The sequence below is a fragment of the Geotrypetes seraphini genome, chromosome 17 (genome assembly GCF_902459505.1).
Source record: "Geotrypetes seraphini chromosome 17, aGeoSer1.1, whole genome shotgun sequence".
Lineage (NCBI taxonomy): Eukaryota > Metazoa > Chordata > Amphibia > Gymnophiona > Dermophiidae > Geotrypetes > Geotrypetes seraphini.
In genome coordinates, this window is record NC_047100.1 from 6414100 (window position 1) to 6432277 (window position 18178).

The 18178-nt window shown below is 46.1% G+C and overlaps 1 protein-coding gene across 2 annotated transcripts in view; it reads right to left on the reverse strand.

Annotated features, from left to right (window-relative positions):
• Nucleotides 1–667: 667 nt before the first annotated feature.
• Nucleotides 668–18178, reverse strand: part of NCKIPSD (NCK interacting protein with SH3 domain) — a 52888-nt gene continuing 35377 nt past the window's right edge. For both annotated transcript variants that reach the window (XM_033926408.1, XM_033926409.1), the window contains exons 9-13: nucleotides 17843–17923; nucleotides 16103–16231; nucleotides 13569–13661; nucleotides 3232–3404; nucleotides 668–2182 (exon numbers count right to left, since the gene is read on the reverse strand). In XM_033926408.1, coding sequence (XP_033782299.1) covers nucleotides 1979–2182; nucleotides 3232–3404; nucleotides 13569–13661; nucleotides 16103–16231; nucleotides 17843–17923 — 680 coding nt within the window. In that variant the 3' untranslated portion in view covers nucleotides 668–1978. The remainder of the gene's footprint in view (nucleotides 2183–3231; nucleotides 3405–13568; nucleotides 13662–16102; nucleotides 16232–17842; nucleotides 17924–18178) is intronic.

Genomic DNA, 18178 nt, shown 5'->3' on the forward strand with positions numbered 1-18178 from the left:
TCGTAGTCTCAAGAGACTACGGGAGCTCACGGCAGCCAAATGTTCATTTCTAGGTCACAAAGGGATATTCTAAGTTACATAGTAACACAGTAAATGACAGCATAAAGACCCGTGTGGTCCATCTAGTCTGCCCAACAATCTATTTTTCCTTTGATATTTCTGCCGTAGAAGTCTGCCTGGCACTGTCATTAGGTTCCAACTACAGAAGTTGCCGGCCTTTCTAAACTATCCCAAAGTATTGTAGTTCCCATCGAAGCCCTCCCCAGCCCATCCCAATCATAGTCATATATGGTACGTACACTGATCATGCAAGTCTGATCAGTTCCGGCTCTGGTTCTTCAATTTATACCCTTCACTTGACAGCAAGCTCTTATTTGAGACATCTGTAGAATAGCTGTGTAGCATTCCCTTTGTTAAAAGAGGTTCACCTTGCAAAGCAGGTCTGCTTCAGATATGAGACACTATTTATTCTCACGTTGGTCATGGGTGTAAAAGTCACAGCAAAAGCTCTGCTGATCGGCGTCTCCTGGTTGTTATCAAGTGGCTCAATGGCCTCGTTGGCTTTCTTTCAGTTCTAGAAATATGTTATTTTAAATTAAAGAGAAAAAGAGCAGAGGGAACAGCTTATAGCAGCCCAAGGGTGACCCCTACAGTAAACTACAAACAGTGCATCTCGTGTGTTTATTCTCACGACTCACATGTGACAGAAGCTGCTATACAAAGATCACTGTGTAAGCAAAATTTTGATATAATACAATGTCTGATCCAATGAAGGATGTGGTTTACAAACAGCACAATGTATATTAGATACTGAGTTGTTAATAATCACAGTTCTTTCTTGGTTCTGCGATATCTTCCCCTTGTTAGTTATGTAACTTTCATTTCATTAGGTGTGGATGAAACTTATTTTGCAATACGAGTCATCATTTTGCATATATCAAGAAGCATATATGCATTCATACGAGTACTGTATTTGTTAAAACAGATGCTTTCTACCTCAAACACAGCCAATTGAAAGCCTCTCTAGCTCAACTAAATCACAAAATTAGAGAAAATTATGTAACAAAAAGACTTGGCTAATGTCTCTTATGTTGCTCGGCTTCCTTCTCCCAGTCACAAAATACAATTCCTCACTCCTAAAATGATGGAGGCTGGTGCACACAGGTTTGTATAATTCTTTCTGCACCACGGGCAGCATGTACATAAACAAAGGATTTGCCACTCATGCACGTTGTGGCACAAATACAGATATAATTTAACGGAATTGCAAAAGCTGAGTGCTTCAAATGCACCCAAATGAGTGGTAGGAAAAAAAAAAGGCCTTAAATCCATAGCTAAAACCTATTGACGAGAATAGCCAAAGCCTTTAGCTACTTTTACATACGAAATCAAGATAAGAAGTATGGTAGGTAACAGTTTTCATAGAACATTTTTGTTAAAGGGTTAAACTTTTCTAGCTTAGCTACTCTCTTTTCTACACAAATACTGCATACGACCCGCGATGCAGAAACTGCGCATGAACGGCTGCTCAAATGCAAAGAAAAAGCTTTTGGAGCTTTATAAAACAAAAAAAAAAATCACTAGTTAGTTTAATAACGAAACACAAAAGTGTGGGGGGGAGGGGGGGCGCGGAAGTGTTATTTTTCACATCGTCAACATCTGTTTTCAGCTGTCTGGTTATTTATATATCAGAAGTCCCGCTAGGACTCTGACTCAAGATAATCAGGGGATACAAGCATTGTCCCCTCACAGATTTCCTTTATAAAAATCTCTTTAGTTAATAAATATACCATGAATCCTACACCGCTACCAACTAATCTTAAGCAGGTAACAGGCTGACATAAAATACCACTGGGAGAAACCCCAGGACACTGCCAAAAGAAATGTAAACTTTGATGGAACAAACTGTGGTTCGATGAGGTGTCTTCGTTCCAGCCTCTTCACAGTCTCCAAATGCCTAATCGTCTTCCTTTGCTCATTAACCAGTTCCAGAAGACATTTCTGGGAACTCCTTGTAAATTTCCTGGATGATCATTTTGTCCATCTGGCACTGCGGCCCACCCTCCTCTTCTGCCAGGATACGCTTCAGAGTTCCCTGTAGGTCTGTGTGGCGGTGCTGATGCTGCAGGTAGTCTGTCGAGCGGATAATTGAGTGCATGAGAGATAAGTATTCCATCCGCAGCTGTGGGAAAGGGTTTATGGGCATAGAAGGTAAGAAAAAAAAATGACAATAGACTTAAGTTGTATTTTAATTGCATGAAAACAGCAACAAAGGAGACCAGATGGCGCTCAATCCATTTATTAATAAACCAGACTCGACATAATCGTGTACATAGGACCACCCACCGCGTCACGATTGGTCGGGAGGTATTTGCCAGTGTTTAAAAGAGATCTTATAGTAAAATTTGGACATATGGATTCATACACCTATGGTTTTATCAATTAATCAAGACTGCTGAGGCAGGCCTTTTGAGGCCGAAACACGATCGTGTCGAGTCTGGTTTATTAATAAATGGATTGAGCACCATCTGGTCTCCTTTGTTGTTGTTTTCGTGCCTCTCACTCTTGTGAAGGCAGTTTCTCCTGGTTGTATCTTGTATTTTAATTGCATAACACATGCATCCTAAAAGCGAAAAAGGAGTGGTTCAGTAAAAAGTTAAAACCCACAAGAAGAATGTATTATTGCAGGTTGTCCCAGACCTTCAATTTTTGGGGAGGGGGAGGGGCCCTGAGGCCAAAATGGGGCAGGGTGAAGGGGACAATATTTTGCCCCACCCCAGGTCTCTGCTCTCTATGCTCCCCCTCTCACCCTGCTCTGCATGCCCTTCTCCCCAAACCCCTTACTCAAGATTTAAATACCTGAACTGGCAGGGATACTCAAACCCTGCCGACAGAAAAGGTCCTTTCACTAGCTGGAAACTTCCCAATACTGGCAGTTGGCTGCACTTTGCATGGGCCAACCCCCCACCCCCCAACCCTCTTCCTGTACATGCTCTGTTTTGGTGCATAAGTAAACGCAAAGCATGAGTGGAGGAGGAGGAGAATGGTGCAGTGTAACAGCGGCCCACGGAAACTGTTGCCCCCTGCTAGAGTTTGTAAGTGTCCAACCACAGGAAGGATCTACTCTGCTGGCGGAGCTTGGGGATCCCTGCCAGCCATTTTGGGAGGAGCCCACACACACTTTCTCCAGTGGCTACACCATTGTTCTGAATGCAACTTTAGAGTTGGCACCTTGTCTCCTGGAGAGAGATCCGCAATCTGTCGCACAGTGATATCGATCATCACCATCATGTCTGAGTGGTAGAAGATGCTGGCAGTGTCGCTGCTGGAAAACACATCCTGAAGGAACTTCAGGACAGAATGCGGTGGCTGAGGTTGATGTGCGAAGATACAGACTGGATCATCTGAGCAATGGCATAAAGAAATAAAAGGGAGAACATTTTTTTTAATATGTATTGTACATTCATTACATTTCTAAACTTCCTATCCTGACAAATCTAGGCAGTATACAGCCAGATAATACATAGTATAAAGTCATGGCTAAAAACTTTTTTTTTTTTTCAAAAATCTTTATTCGTTTTCATATCTTACAACAAGTGTATAATAATCAATCAAAAATAAATTTTACAGATCACTTGACATTCTTACTTATGATCATCAAAGCATAAAAGAAACCCTCCCCACCCATCCCACCCATTAATAATAAACCAGTTAAGCAAATATCATATATCCAATCCCACCCTACTTATAAACATATATAATAAATAAGGAGAAATTAGGTTCTTACCTGCTAATTTACTTTCTTTTAGCTTCTCCAGACCAGTAGAGGTTAACTTTACGAATGGGTATATATCTAATCATGACCAGCAGGTGGAGACTGAAAACAAAACTTTGGGACAGTATATACTATCCTCCCTTCTCTATTTCCCTCAGTCTGCCGAATAGCCAAGCAGAACCAAGAACTGGAAAACAGGAAGAAAACAATACTCCGAACAGGAGTAACAAATAACATACCCAAATGCTGTTGGAAAATGCAGAGGAGAAATACCCGAAGGAAAATGTCCCCACAGCTCGCCAGCTAAGCCAGCCGAGCCACAGCCGCTGTTCTTTAATTCTCCCCGGCCCTAGAAAAATACTAGAACCCGCAGCAAAAAACAAAAACTGCCCGCGAAAACAGCCCCAACAACAACAACAACAACAGACAGGGTGGGGACCTCTACTGGTCTGGAGAAGCTAAAAGAAAGTAAATTAGCAGGTAAGAACCTAATTTCTCCTTCTTTAGCACTCTCCAGACCAGTAGAGGTTAACTTTACGAATGGGACGTACCAAAGCAGTCCCTCTCACGGGCGGGACCCCCGAAGGCCCGATACCACAACACGCTCACCGAACACCCGCGTCCCGACGCGCCTGAACATCTACCCGATAATGTCTAACAAAAGAATACAAGGAGGACCAAACCGCAGCCTTACAAATATCCACCGGAGGCACGAGCGACGACTCAGCCCAAGAAGCCGCCTGACCCCGAGTGGAACGAGCCTTGAGAAACTCCGGAACAGGCTGCTGTTTCAGAAGATAAGCGGAAGCAATCGTCTCCTTGATCCAGCGCGCAATAGTAGCCTTAGAAGCGCCAGCTCCCCGACGAGGACCAGCCAGGAGGACAAAGAGATGATCGGACTTCCGGAATTCCTGGGTCCGCTGCACATCAGAGCGAAGGACCCGACCGACATCCAACTTGCGCAGCTGCCGTTGCTCAGAAGAGCCCTCCCGACCACCCAAGACCGGGAGAACCACCGATTGATTGACATGAAAAGGAGAAACAACCTTCGGCAGAAAGGAAGGAACAGGCCGCAAGACGACCCGCTCCCTAGACAACTCCAAGAAGGAAGCCTGCAGCTCAGAAATACTCCTAGCAGAAGTAATGGCCACCAAAAAGACCGCCTTCAAAGTAAGGTCCTTCAAAGAACAGTCGTCCAAGGGCTCGAAAGGCGGGCGCACCAAAACAGAGAGAACCAGATTAAGATCCCAAGAGGGAACCGAGGGCCGTAGGGGAGGCCTAAGCAACTTGGCCGCCCGCAGAAACCGAATCACATCAGGAAGAGCCGATAAACGCTGACCTGACACCAACCCTCGAAAGGTCGACAGGGCCGCAAGATGAACCCGGAGAGAAGACCAAGCCAGGCCTCTATCCAGGCCATCCTGCAAGAACTCTAGAATGTTAGGCAGAGAAGCGCGAAAAGAGGTCACTCCCCGCGCCCGACACCATTCCTCAAAGAGACGCCAAACCCGCACATAAGCCCGAGAGGTAGAAAGCCTCCGGGACCCCAACAGTGTAGCGATCACCTTGTCTGAATATCCCTTCTTGCTAAGGCGACCCCTTTCAAGAGCCACGCCGTAAGACAGAAGAGAGACGGGTCGAACAAGGGAATGGGACCCTGCATCAGAAGGTCGTCCGAGAGAGGCAGAGGAAGAGGAACCGCCACCAGGTGCCTCACCAGATCCGCATACCACGGACGTCGAGGCCAATCCGGAGCCACCAGCACCACCAAACCCGGATGGTGAACAATGCGAAGAAGCACTCTGCCCACCAGCGGCTAAGGAGGGAACACATACAACAGCCCCTCCGTTGGCCACGGCTGGACCAGAGCATCCAGACCCTCGGCCAGCCCTTCCCTGCGACGACTGAAGAAGCGGGGCACTTTGGCGTTGCCACTCGTGGCCATCAGGTCCATCAGGGGCTGCCCCCAATCTTGCACTATCAACCGAAACGCTCCGGCGCCGAGAAACCACTCTCCTGGATCCAGGAAGTGACGACTGAGGAAGTCTGCCTGAACATTTTCTACCCCGGCTATATGAGAAGCCGAGAGGTCCAGAAGATGGGACTCCGCCCAAACCATGAGCCGAGCCGCCTCCTGCGCCACAGGAGTGCTCTTGGTGCCCCCCTGACGATTGACATAAGCCACCGCCGTGGCATTGTCCGACAGGACTCTGACCGACTTGCCCAGCAAAAGGGAGTGGAAAGCTAACAGCGCCAGCCTGACCGCTCTGGTCTCCAACTCGTTGATCGACCAGGAGGCCTCCTCCGCGGACCAGGTGCCCCGAGCTGAGTGGCCCATAAACTGAGCCCCCCAACCGAGGAGACTCGCATCCGTAAGGAGCACCGTCCACTGCGGGAGATCCAAACCCACCCCCTGAACCAGGTGAGGGGTCCGGAGCCACCAGCGCAGACTGCAGCGCGCCAAGCCTCGCAGGGGAACCGGAACATCCAAATCTTGCCTCCGGGGAGACCACCTCCGGAGCAGAGCATACTGAAGAGGACGCATGTGGGCCCGCGCCCACCTCACCACGTCCAGGGACGCCGCCATTGACCCCAGGACTTGGAGGAAATCTCGCGCCCGAGGACCCCGGGACGCCAAAAGCAGGCGAATCTGAGATTGCAATTTGCTCACCCGGGCCTCTGGAAGGAAGACCTTCCCCAAGGAGATGTCGAACATAACCCCAAGGCACTCCAGACGCTGAGCCGGGACCAACCGACTCTTGGAAAGGTTGACCACCCAGCCCAGCGACCGGAGAAACTCCACCACCCGAGCCGTAACCCGGGAGCTCTCCTGCAACGACTTTGCCCGAATCAACCAGTCGTCCAGGTAGGGGTGAACCAGGATGCCCACCGACCGCAAGGCTGCCGCGACGACCACCATTACCGTGGTGAACGTCCGAGGAGCCGTGGCCAGACCAAAGGGAAGCGCACAGAACTGAAAGTGCCGCCCCAAGATCGCAAAGCGAAGGAAGAGACGTAAGAAACTCCCCCGGCTGAACCGCCAGAATGACCGACCGCAGCGTTTCCATGCGGAAAGACGGAATCTTGAGAGCTCTGTTGACCCCTTTCAAATCCAGGATGGGCCGAAAGGTCCCCTCCTTTATGGCCACCACAAAGTAAATGGAGTACCTGCCGGTGCCCCACTCCGTAGGGGACACCGGCACCACTGCCTCGAGATCTAGCAAACGCTGAAGGGTCTGACGAAAAACCTGCGTCTTCCATGGAGTCTGACATGGAGAAGCGAGGAAAAGGTCCGGCAGAGAGCGGGTAAACTCCAGAGTGTAACCGTCCCGCACCACCTCAAGGACCCACTGATCGGACGCGATCTCGGCCCATTTGGGGAAAAATTTGCGCAGCCGGGCCCCCCACCGGAACCAAAGGGGGCGCCGGCAAGGAGTCATTGCGCAGGACGGGAAGCGGGGGAACCGGCGGAGGGATTCCCTGCCCCCCGACGGGCCCCCCGAAAGGGCTGCATGCGCTGGAAGAACCGACCCCGGGAAAAAACCCTGAGCCGGGAAAGAAGCAGCCCCACGCCCCGGGCGATACTTGCGAAATTCCCGCAAACGCCCCCGGGCAGCCCCACACCTAGACGCAGGGCGGGCACGGTCCTCAGGCAGACGGGGCACCTTCGAGTCCGTCAGAGTCTGAATCAACTCATCTAATTCCTCTCCAAACAAAAAGACCCCCTAAAGGGAACTTTAGTAAACTTAGCTTTGGACGCAGAATCCGCCGCCCAAGCGCGCAGCCACAAAATACGCCGCGCGGCCATGCCATAGACTTAGCCGAAATCCGCACCAAGTCATAAAGAGCATCTGAGAGGAACGAGGCAGCCATCGCAATCTTCGCTACCTCCTGATCCACTAGAGACCAGTCATCAGACTCCCGATCCAGGACACGCTCAGCCCACCGAAACACGGCGCGAGCGACTAGCTCCCCACAAACAGCCGCCTGGACCCCAAAGGCAGAGACATCAAAATCATACTTAAGAAGAGTCTCTAACGCACGCGCCTCCGAGACCCTAAGAGCAGAACCGTCCATAACAGGCACGGTATGCCGCTTAGGAAGTGCCGAGACCACCGCGTTCCCCATTGGCGAAATTAAGGTAGCCCTACCTCCCTCCGGGACGGGATACCCAAGAGCCAAGGCGCACACCAAACGAAACTGCGCCCATAGGCCACTGCGCCAACACAAAATCCCGCAAATCCTGACGCACAGGAAAAGAGCGGGAACCAGGACAGACCCCCTGAAGCAGAGGGGCCCCCATACGCGGGGTCTCCGGCGGCGCCACTGCAAAAATGCAGCACCAAGGAGACCTGCTACACAGGTCTAAAAGCTCATCCCTCTGAATAAAAAAGCGCACCACGGACGCATCTGCTCTGGAAGACGGGAAACCCGCCGCCCCGCTGCCAACAGGCGTCCCCTCTAGAGGATCCTGGAAGCCCGCCAAAGCAGCCAGGTCCTCAACCAGGCCAACACGCTCCTCCGCCCACCAATTCGCAATCCAAGCCCCCCCGCGGGCGCTTGGATGAGGGAGGAGGAAGAGGGGACGCCAAACGAAAAGAGGGAGGCAAAGCCATAGGGGGCGCGGAGGGAAACCCCCCCCCGAAACCCCCCAGGCGCACGTGGGACCCCCAAAAGTCCGCACAAAGAAAGAAAATAAATTGGGGGCAAAAAACCCCTGGGGGTCCCCAGGGACTCCCTGCCCCAGCAGGGGTCCATGCTGAAACCTGCCCCTGTGTTCGCCATACAGGGGGAAGGTCACCTGAGGTTGCAGACAAAATGGAGGGGCCAGACAAAGAAAATGGCGAAGTTCCCGCCAAAAACGCTCCCTCCATGGCCTGTAGCGGCTGAGAAGACTGAACAGTCCCAGCCGCTAAGACAGGCAAGTCGGCATCAGCTGTCAAAAAATCAGCTGAGAGGGAATCCTTCGGGGAATCCCTCCGTGGGCGGTTGTGGAAGACCGGGCTTCCCCACTGCTCCAAGCCGACTCGCGAGGCACCATCGGCGGGGAGCTCTGGGCGCCTGCAGCCGCTGCCGACGGAGCTCCACCACCTCACCGACCCAAACCGCCGAGTTCAGGCCGGCCGCGAGTGCCTCGCGGCTGGACTAAAATTGTGGCCTACTCCCCCGGAGAAGGGCACAATTGCTCCAGACGCGACCTAGCTATAAAAAAGTGCTGGTTACATGAAAAAATACAGCAAAATACAGTTTTCTTAAAGGGAAACAACCCTTCAGACCAGCACTACCTCAGGATTTTTTTTTTTTTTTTTTTTACAGAACAGACTCCACAGGCTCTCGAAGCAATATGCCTTGCTTGACTTAGGGGGCAAGGCTTACTGCTGAGGCTCCTCTAAAAAAATGTGGGGAGGTGGAGGAAGTGGGGGGAGGGACCCCGCTCGTGACCCGCCGGGTTTGACACCCCCGAGGTCGGACGGACCCCCAAACAGGGCCCGACCAAGCTCCGTCCGGCCAAAAACAGGGACAATAAACCCCTAAACAAATTCCAACAGCCCTACCAAGAGAGATGGGTACAGATCACTCAACACCTGCTGGAGACTGAAAGAAGACTGAGGGAAATAGAGAAGGGAGGATAGTATATACTGTCCCAAAGTTTTGTTTTCAGTCTCCACCTGCTGGTCATGATTAGATATATACCCATTCGTAAAGTTAACCTCTACTGGTCTGGAGAGTGCTAAAGAAAGGGGTGGTTAAGGTGTCTGATCATTAGAATATGTAATCAATGGCCCCCAAATCTTTTTAAAATTATTATAATTTCCTTGCTGTACAGCAAGCACTCTCTCCATTTTGTAAATATGACAGACTGAATTCCACCAAAAGGTATAATTAAGCTTAGTATAATCCTTCCAATTTCCAGTAATATGTTGAATGGCAACTCCCGTCAATATTAATAAAAGTTTATTATTATTTGCAGAAATTGGACTCTTAAATCTCATAGATGTACCAAATAAAATAGTATCATAGGAAAGGGCAACATGATTTTCTAACAATGAATTAATATGGGACCAGATTAACTTCCAAAAGGCATTTATATAGGGACAGAAAAAAAATTAAATGATCTAAAGTCCCAGCTTCTAAATTACAATGCCAGCATCTATTAGATCTAGAGCTATCTAACTTCTGTAAACGAACTGGCTAAAAACTTATCATACAAATGATATCTCCAAAAAGTACATCTCTAAGACTATCCCAAAAGAAAGTCCCTGTTCTTGTAGTTTGGTCCACTGCCACACAGACTGAAGTTCAGAAAAGCCTCTTAAACAGTTCCAAGCACTTTCATATTTGATTTCTCTGTGAAGAATGACTAGTCATTGTATCCCAGGGGTTCTTGATCTTTTGGGGTTCAAACACCTTCCTTGCACCCCCCCTTTCTAAACCGCATGATCACTAGTGACTACTGACACCTATATACGTCACAGTTAGCAATTAAAACCCTTTGCGGTTGATGTGTCACAAAATTACAGTAGTACTATGTTGATGGTTGAGAATGACGGTTGGGCCTAGTATTGGAAAGAGGTAAATTTAATTTAAATTACATACTTTTATTCCACATTTTCCAAAATACAAAAAAATTGGACACAGTGGGTTACCATAGCTCATACCGGTGAAAGTCAATACCAAATAGAAAGAAAAAAAAAAAAAAAAAGAGGAGATACTTTGTGTAATTGCCAACACCACAGGATTCAGAAGAGGTTCTTAACCAGTGGTGCCCGCAGCCCCAAGGGGTATGGAGATGGGTCTTGAAATCCAAGGCAATTTATTAAAACTTTCTAGAGAGCTATACTTCCAATAGCTGTCCTAAGAACTCTTTCTTAGCTGGCAGTATTGTTCTTGGTACACTAAACCTCACAAGACACAGTGGTCTTGTCCTATATGCAAAGTACCAAGTTGTAAACAACTTGCATGATGACAGAGTATTTGCCTTCCCTCCTCTGGTTAGGTACTCATTTATTGACTGAAGGTGGAAGGGAGGTTGAGTTAGCCAGAGCTACCTGACAGAAATCCTAGTATGAGATTCAAACTCAAGTCACAGGCGCAGTAGGTAAGCGACCTACTACCTGTATCAGAAGGATTCCCAAATCAGTTTCTCTTAGGAGATGACATGGTTAAATTTAATATCTTACTCTTATATTGGGCAACCCAAGGGAGAAGGTGCAAAATAAGACTGGCCACCAATTTTTGTGCGTTTTAAAAGTTAAAATAAATATATATTCACTATATAAGGTTCACTAAAAACTACAAATATGTGTAGATTTTAATACCTTTCACTGAGTAAATGAAAAAGATGTCATGGTGCATGATCTTTCAAGGGCACCCTTATCCCTGGACATACACTAAACCGTCTCGTTTGCTGGTCCTATTATAACCTACAAAGCCTCCAATTTTCTCCACTAGAATGCTGCACCATTTCCACTGTGTTACAAATTACAGATCACGTCGGCCAATTTCCCAAAACCAGATTCCCACGGTGCCACCGATTCTTAGAATTGCCAGTCTTGTTATTCTTGAATTGAGCTCACATGCAGCGGAGCTAATGCATCAGGATGCACCTCCGATACAGAAATTAATCCTGAGCACCAGAATTCATGCACAGATCCATGACATAGAAAAGTTTCTATGGCTTCATTCCTGATCAAGCATCCTCTGCCATCCCATGTACAGCTCTGTTAAATCCGCCTCAATTTATTTTATAGACCGCTCATAATCCAGTAAACATCGGCGCAGTTTACAAAGGAAAAGAAGAGACAAAACAAAGGAAAATTATGCTAGTTCAGAACAAACAGCATTACAGCAAATACTATAAGAGCATAAGGGGTGCTATACAGGGACAGACCGAAGGTCCATCAAGCCCAGGTTCCTGTTTCCAACAGTGGTTACAAGTACCAGGCAGAAACTCAAATAGCAGCAGCATTCCAGAGCTGAGATTGTGATGTCATAACGCCTCATTCCACTAGTGCCTAAGAGCCAACCTCATCAGTGATGTCACAATGGCTTGACTGTCCTATACTCAGCTCACATAAGAATTACCATACTGGGACAATCTGAAGGTCAATCAAGCCCAGTATCCTGTTTCCAACAGTGGTCAACCTGGCAAAGTCCAAGGAGTAAAACAGATTTTAGGCTGTTTATTTTAGGAATAAGCAAATGACTAATGGGGGGAAGAGGAACAGAATAGAAGCAAAATGGGATTCAAGAGCCCATATGACTCATAAGTGGGGACCTATGAAACACGGAACAGAATTTGAACCTCAAGGGGGTGACATGCAGCAGCCATGTTTCATTCCCAGAAAGAGGCAGTTTCAAACGCTGTACCGGTAGACGTTAGATGGAGAGATGATTCCAATTGTCCTTGGTTAAAAACATATGTATACCTTGATACTTGTGCCTTCCCCTTTGTGACTCAATTTCTAATTAAGACTGTTCTTACGCTCCCCTCCCCCCTTGTTATTCTCCTGTCCCTGTTTTCCCTTGCTCATACTGTAACCTACCCTTTTCTGATCACCTTCTATTCTGTGTCCTGTATCATCTTCACTTTTGAGTTATGAATATTGTGACCGGGTAAGACCTGGACTGGAGTAGCCCGAGCCCTGACATGGGTCATCCAAGCCTCAGCCGAGCGGTTGAATGAGGCATGGAGGGGTGTCTGCATTAAAATAAAAGGTCCAGTACAGGTGTTTAGTGTGAATTTTAAGATGACTTTATTTTCTGGTCTTTTATATTGTAGTGTAATTTCAAAACATACAAAAAAAACCTCTCATTGGTGGCTAAACAGCCTTTTAGCCCACCATGCTTTATTCACTGCTAAAGTTCAAGAGAAAACACAAAAATAACTTTTCAATTTCAAGACCTGGAACCTGCAACCCGCTTGCACTACTTGGACAGGTTCTCCACAGTTCTCCTGTGATTATGCAAATTTAGAAAAAAACAGTGATTCTTAACTCTTCTGGTATTCTTAGTTTTGTGAGGCAACACCACCATATCAGAAACAGCATTTTTCCTTTCCCCAAACTCCTCAGGTTCCATTTCAGCATCATTTGTAAGCATTTCTTCTGGCATTTCTGTATCAGATTCATTATTACCTTCAGAAGAATGATTAGAAGTTTCTGTCCTCTGAATCCTGGCTGGCACAGGTCTGCTTCTCTCCAAGGATTCAGGTATCCTGTAAGCTTGTGGCTGTCGCTGCCTGCTTTGGCCTAGAATGAACCTGGATAACTTCTCTGCTCATTAACCCTGTCCCCAGCCGAGCTGATTGCAGGCGCTAATCCCTTTGAGGGGTTTGCTATCACCTGCCAGGTGCATGCTGGTCCTTGTAGTTCTTTGCTTTTAGCATTCCCTACATTAGAACTAGGCAAGTATAATCGGGCCCCTTTTAGGTTGCCTTTCACTGGGGATAAATTCTGCAGGGCAGTTTTCCTAACCTGCCTACTTCTAGGTTTAGGGATAGTTTTAGAGCACTGCAGGGTTTCTCTCCCTGTCACAATATATTCCCTCCCTCTATTTCATTTTGTAAACCGCTTAGATTTTACCCTGTTTATATTTGTGGCATACCAAATAAACTGAACCCAAAAGGCTCTTTTTCACACAATGCAAGTACTATGATAAACATTAGCAGTACCTCTAAGAAAAATCAGATCATCTCCCAAAACGCTTACGAGGCATTGCCCAGAGTACTCTCCTGCTCCGTTTCTAGCAGCATTGTTGGGAACAGAATGGAGCAGACAGAAGCCCTACTCACCCCCTCTGTTCAGCAAAAGCACCAACTTCTCTGTAAAGAGCTTGACATTGGAATGCTTGCTTAAGGCTGACATGACGACACTGTTTTCAGGAACTGAAAGAAAAACAGGGAAAGTTATGTTTTCAGCTGACTAATTTTGATGAATTAAGTAAACAAACAGCTATGTAAGACAGAGCTTAGGAAGACTATGCACTTGTCGGCACTGGAAGAAGGCCAACTGGAAATGCAAAATGCAGAGAGCCAACTCTAAAGCGGACTGCTCCGATTGCTACCATTCCCAGCGTTACTGATGGCAGCTGGGCAGTGGCACAGTAAAAGGGGGAGGGGATCTGCTCCAGGTGCCCTCTTGGTGAGGGCGCAGGCACCCTTCCCCCCTCCTGCCCCTTCCCTTCCTCCGTACCTGTGTAATAATCCTGGCATAAGCAGCAACCCCCTAAGCTGTGGTTGTGCCACTGTCGGCTCTTCTTCTGACATCGCTTCCTGGACCCGTGCCTAGGAAGTGACATCAGAGGGGGTGGCTGCTTGCGCCAGGGACGTTAAAGAGGTTCGGGGGAAGGGAAACGGTGCAGGGAAAGAGCGTGTGGAGGTGGGGGGGGGGAGGCACCACCACCCCAGGCGCTTTTCACCCTCGCTATGTCACATTCTTGCTCCCCTGTGCGACACTACCAGCGCTTCCTGTGGAGTCGCACAGCTGCTAAAGGTGGTTTGAATGAGGAAGGGTTAATATGATTGCTTTCAACACACCAGGGAGTCACCAGCCATCAAGATTACTAAAATGAAATATCGGCATTGCATCTTCATTTTACTTTAAAAATTAAACTATCCAGCAGAAAGGTCACCTTGGGCTGGCAAATTTCTAATTCTACTTTTCCACTAAGACAGTAAACTCATATCAGAGAGTACAGTAAGCAAGTCCCCTCTCCTTTTCCTCCGCCATCCAACCACAAAGAGAATTTCAGGAAGTTTCACTGTGCCCTCAATCAGAGACGAATGTTTCCACAGAAGCAGATTTCAAGAGTGAGAGCGGAAAGATGGGGAAGAGAGACCAGCTCCTTAAATGAAGGCTACTTTCAGTACCCAAGCGATAAGCGTAGTGACAGGTCAGAAGATCCCTGGATTCAGATCTGAACTAGCTGCTCTTTCAATGCCCTTGAATGTCTCTCTAGTGACATATGCTCACTCTCCCTGACAGAGTACTAAAACAGGAGTGAAGTCATCAAGGCAAAGAAAAGTCCTGTTTGCTGGAGGAAATGTACAGGATGACGTGACCCTTCAGGAATGAATCAGCTAAAATCGGTGCTTTGACTTGCTTAGATAACTTCTGTCAGTTGAAGACAATTGTTTAGGGAAATGAAAGAATTACTGCTGGGGATCTAGACTAAATTAAATACCAGTATGACTTAATTTATACTTTGGAATATGCTTCATCCTTCAAAGTTTCCAGCCAGAATTCTATATATAACAGTGGCCACAATTTAAAAATCTAAATTAAAAAAATTCTATAAAAATATCTAAATAAAAATGATTATATTTTAAACACAGAAAAAAAAAGCTTTCTATAGTACTGTATATAATAAGCTAATAGCCCCACTTTGTAAAAACTAACCCTAAAAATTACACTACACAATGATTATAGAATGATATGTTGTATTTGAAATGTTATATTAAGGAAAATCAAGTGTGTATTTATAAGATCATATGTCTTTTTCTGTTACACTTGTTGTAATATGTAAAAATGAATTAAAAAAAAAAAAATTCCCAGTAAATTTACTTCAAATCTTTGCCCATGAACCCAGTATTTGGGATGCACCAAACCAGTCAGGTTTGCAGGATAGCCACAATGAATATGCATGAGATATATTTCCATACACAACCTCCATTATATACAAATCTCTCATAAGCATGTTGCCAAAAACTTGCTGGATACAAGCACTGTTCAAACAATAAGATGGAGGGAAAAAAAACTCAAATTAAAGTGGCAGCTTATGAGAACCAATGCCTAAGACATATCATGACCCAGTGACAGCTAATCAGCAGAAAAATCACCGAGGATTAAGCACTCGGGTAAGTGTCACTTTATCTACACAGCAATTTCAACGTTTTCTACAACGGTTCTTGATCCATGTTCAGAATATTCTTCCAACGCAGACAGCAAGCATTCCCATTTTCTGGCACACTGTATTGTATTTTGTTGCCTCTGAGTTAATAGTGCGTGATATTGAGAGTAAGACTGCATTCAGCTCATTTGCAAATATTTCTCTGCTTAACATTTTGCACACTAAAACCTTTATTACATCAGGTAGCAATATGCAGTGCTGTAAAATCCATGCAAAAACGGAGTGAACTACTGTGCCAAGTGTTATGTGGCCTGGGATCAAGACTGAAAAAAACAAAATCCTTCTGCCTGCATCATCACAAGACTACCTACATTATTCATTGTGATAGATACTGCCCCTGGACGTAGCATATTCACAGCTTATGCTGCTAGCAAAAGATGCCCCATTACAAAAATTCCAGCGGTGAAAATTCAGTACCTGGTAAGTGGAGATTAAAAGCCAGAAGCACATTGACAAAGAGGTCAGGAAGCTGCTCTGTACTATCGGACGGCAGCCCGTCTTCAATCACATCTAGCAGGAACTGAACAAACTGGCAGTTCAGATGTTCTAGGAAGAGAAAAAGAAAGGGGGGGGGGGTTGACTAAGATAACGGCCACAAATGAAATCTCAAATCAAATCCCCATTCGTCCCACCCACCAACCTTGCATCTGGGCAACATGGATCACTTTGGTCCAGGGACATTGTGCCTGACAGTCAGGTCAACCAGGTTCAGCACCAGAGAACTAGATTCAATGCTGATGCTCAGCTGATTTTAAAATATTTTTAGCCAACCAGAAACTTTACAGGTTGATTTTTGCGTCAGCCCCCATCAGAGAAGTGTTATCACCAGCAGAAAGAAACAAAAAATCGGTATTTTTAATAACCTTTGACTTCTGTTGTAGTTTTCCTAGTGTGGCAGGAAGTATCTAGGGATTTATTTGTATTGAAAGTGGATATGTTTAGCAGACGTGCATGCGGCTGATCCACAGATGCCCACGACAGGTTACGACTGGCAACACTGTTTAAAATCAAGACACAGCTTTAATGCCCCATAGGGCATCTATCCATTCTGAAACCAAGGCTCAACCCAGGGTCCTAATTCTGACAAACCTACAACTAGAACAGAGGCAGAACAAGCACAAAGCCGTGTAAATAATAGCACTTAATATTCTTATGGGAGCTCATGACTTAAGTACCAGCAGGACAATTTTGAATTTCATTTACCTGGATCGGTAGCACAAAATATTGCTACTATCAGGGATTCCAGAGTCTTGCTATTCTTTTGAGATTCTGCCTAGAATCTTGATACTTTTTGGGGTTCCAGAATCTTTTGTTACTCTTTGGGATTTTGGAATGTCACTACTCTTTGGGTTTTAGCCAGGTACTAGGGCCACCGTGAGAACAGGGCTTGATGGATCATTGGTCTGACCCGGTAAGGCTATTCTTATGTTAAGCTCCCATCTACATATGCAAATACACATACTTTTTAAAAAAGAAAATCTTGTTTCTACAAATTCATTTCTAATGACTCACCTGGGAACTGCCAACTCTGTCTTGTAAATCTGTGAACACGTTCAATATGTAAGGTCTTTCTGAACCCCAACCCTCAGAAGTGGAAAGGCACAGCAGTGCAGCACCTGGTAGTGTTATAACTTTCAGGGACTCTGTGCTATATCATTTTGAGCTCGCTCCTGCTGTGTGACACTATGCTGTGTATTTCATTTTCTCCATTACAGTGCCAGAGAACCAATAAGATACACTAGTCAGGACTTCCAAACAACCCATTCATCTGTATACAGGTGATTATTTTGATCCCTATTCCTCTCTACAAAACTTACTCTGAAAGAAATTGATCTGAAATACTTACTGAAATTTCTTATACATATCTAAGACCTGATTTTTCCTCAAAAAGCATTACAGGTAGAGAAAAATATCGGCTTTCCCAGAGGGTTTTTCTTGTCTACAATCTAAGATGAATTTTATCCATAAATCACAGCTATATTCCACCGACAAGCAATCGAACACTGATCACAGATGCTCACAGGATACCAGAGACTACAGAAAGTGAAGCTTTCAAAGGTTCCCACTTGTCCACAGAGACAGAGAAAGGACAAATTTCCTTAGCCACTTATTAAACCAGAAAACCAAGCACCGTCAAAAAAAGAATGCAAATCTTACCATAATGATGATATGGAAGTGGCTCTCCCATTGAGAATATCATTGCCAGCACCAATGCAGAGTAACACATCTTCTGATGTTCTGTAAAACAATCGTTTCTCATTAGGACAGAACACAGCAAACGGGCAGGCTGCAGAGACCGTATAGCTTTTCTGCAGCATGTTCCATGTTTCTATGAATACTAAGAGAGTCATAAATCCTAACTCATTCCCTTGAACCACCACCAATAAACTCCATTTCTCTCTTAACATCTGGCCCTTTTTTGGAAGAAAAGGATGGGAGTGGAGGGGACAGTGATAGTGAGAAATGTATTCTGTCAGCTCCCTAATACTAGAT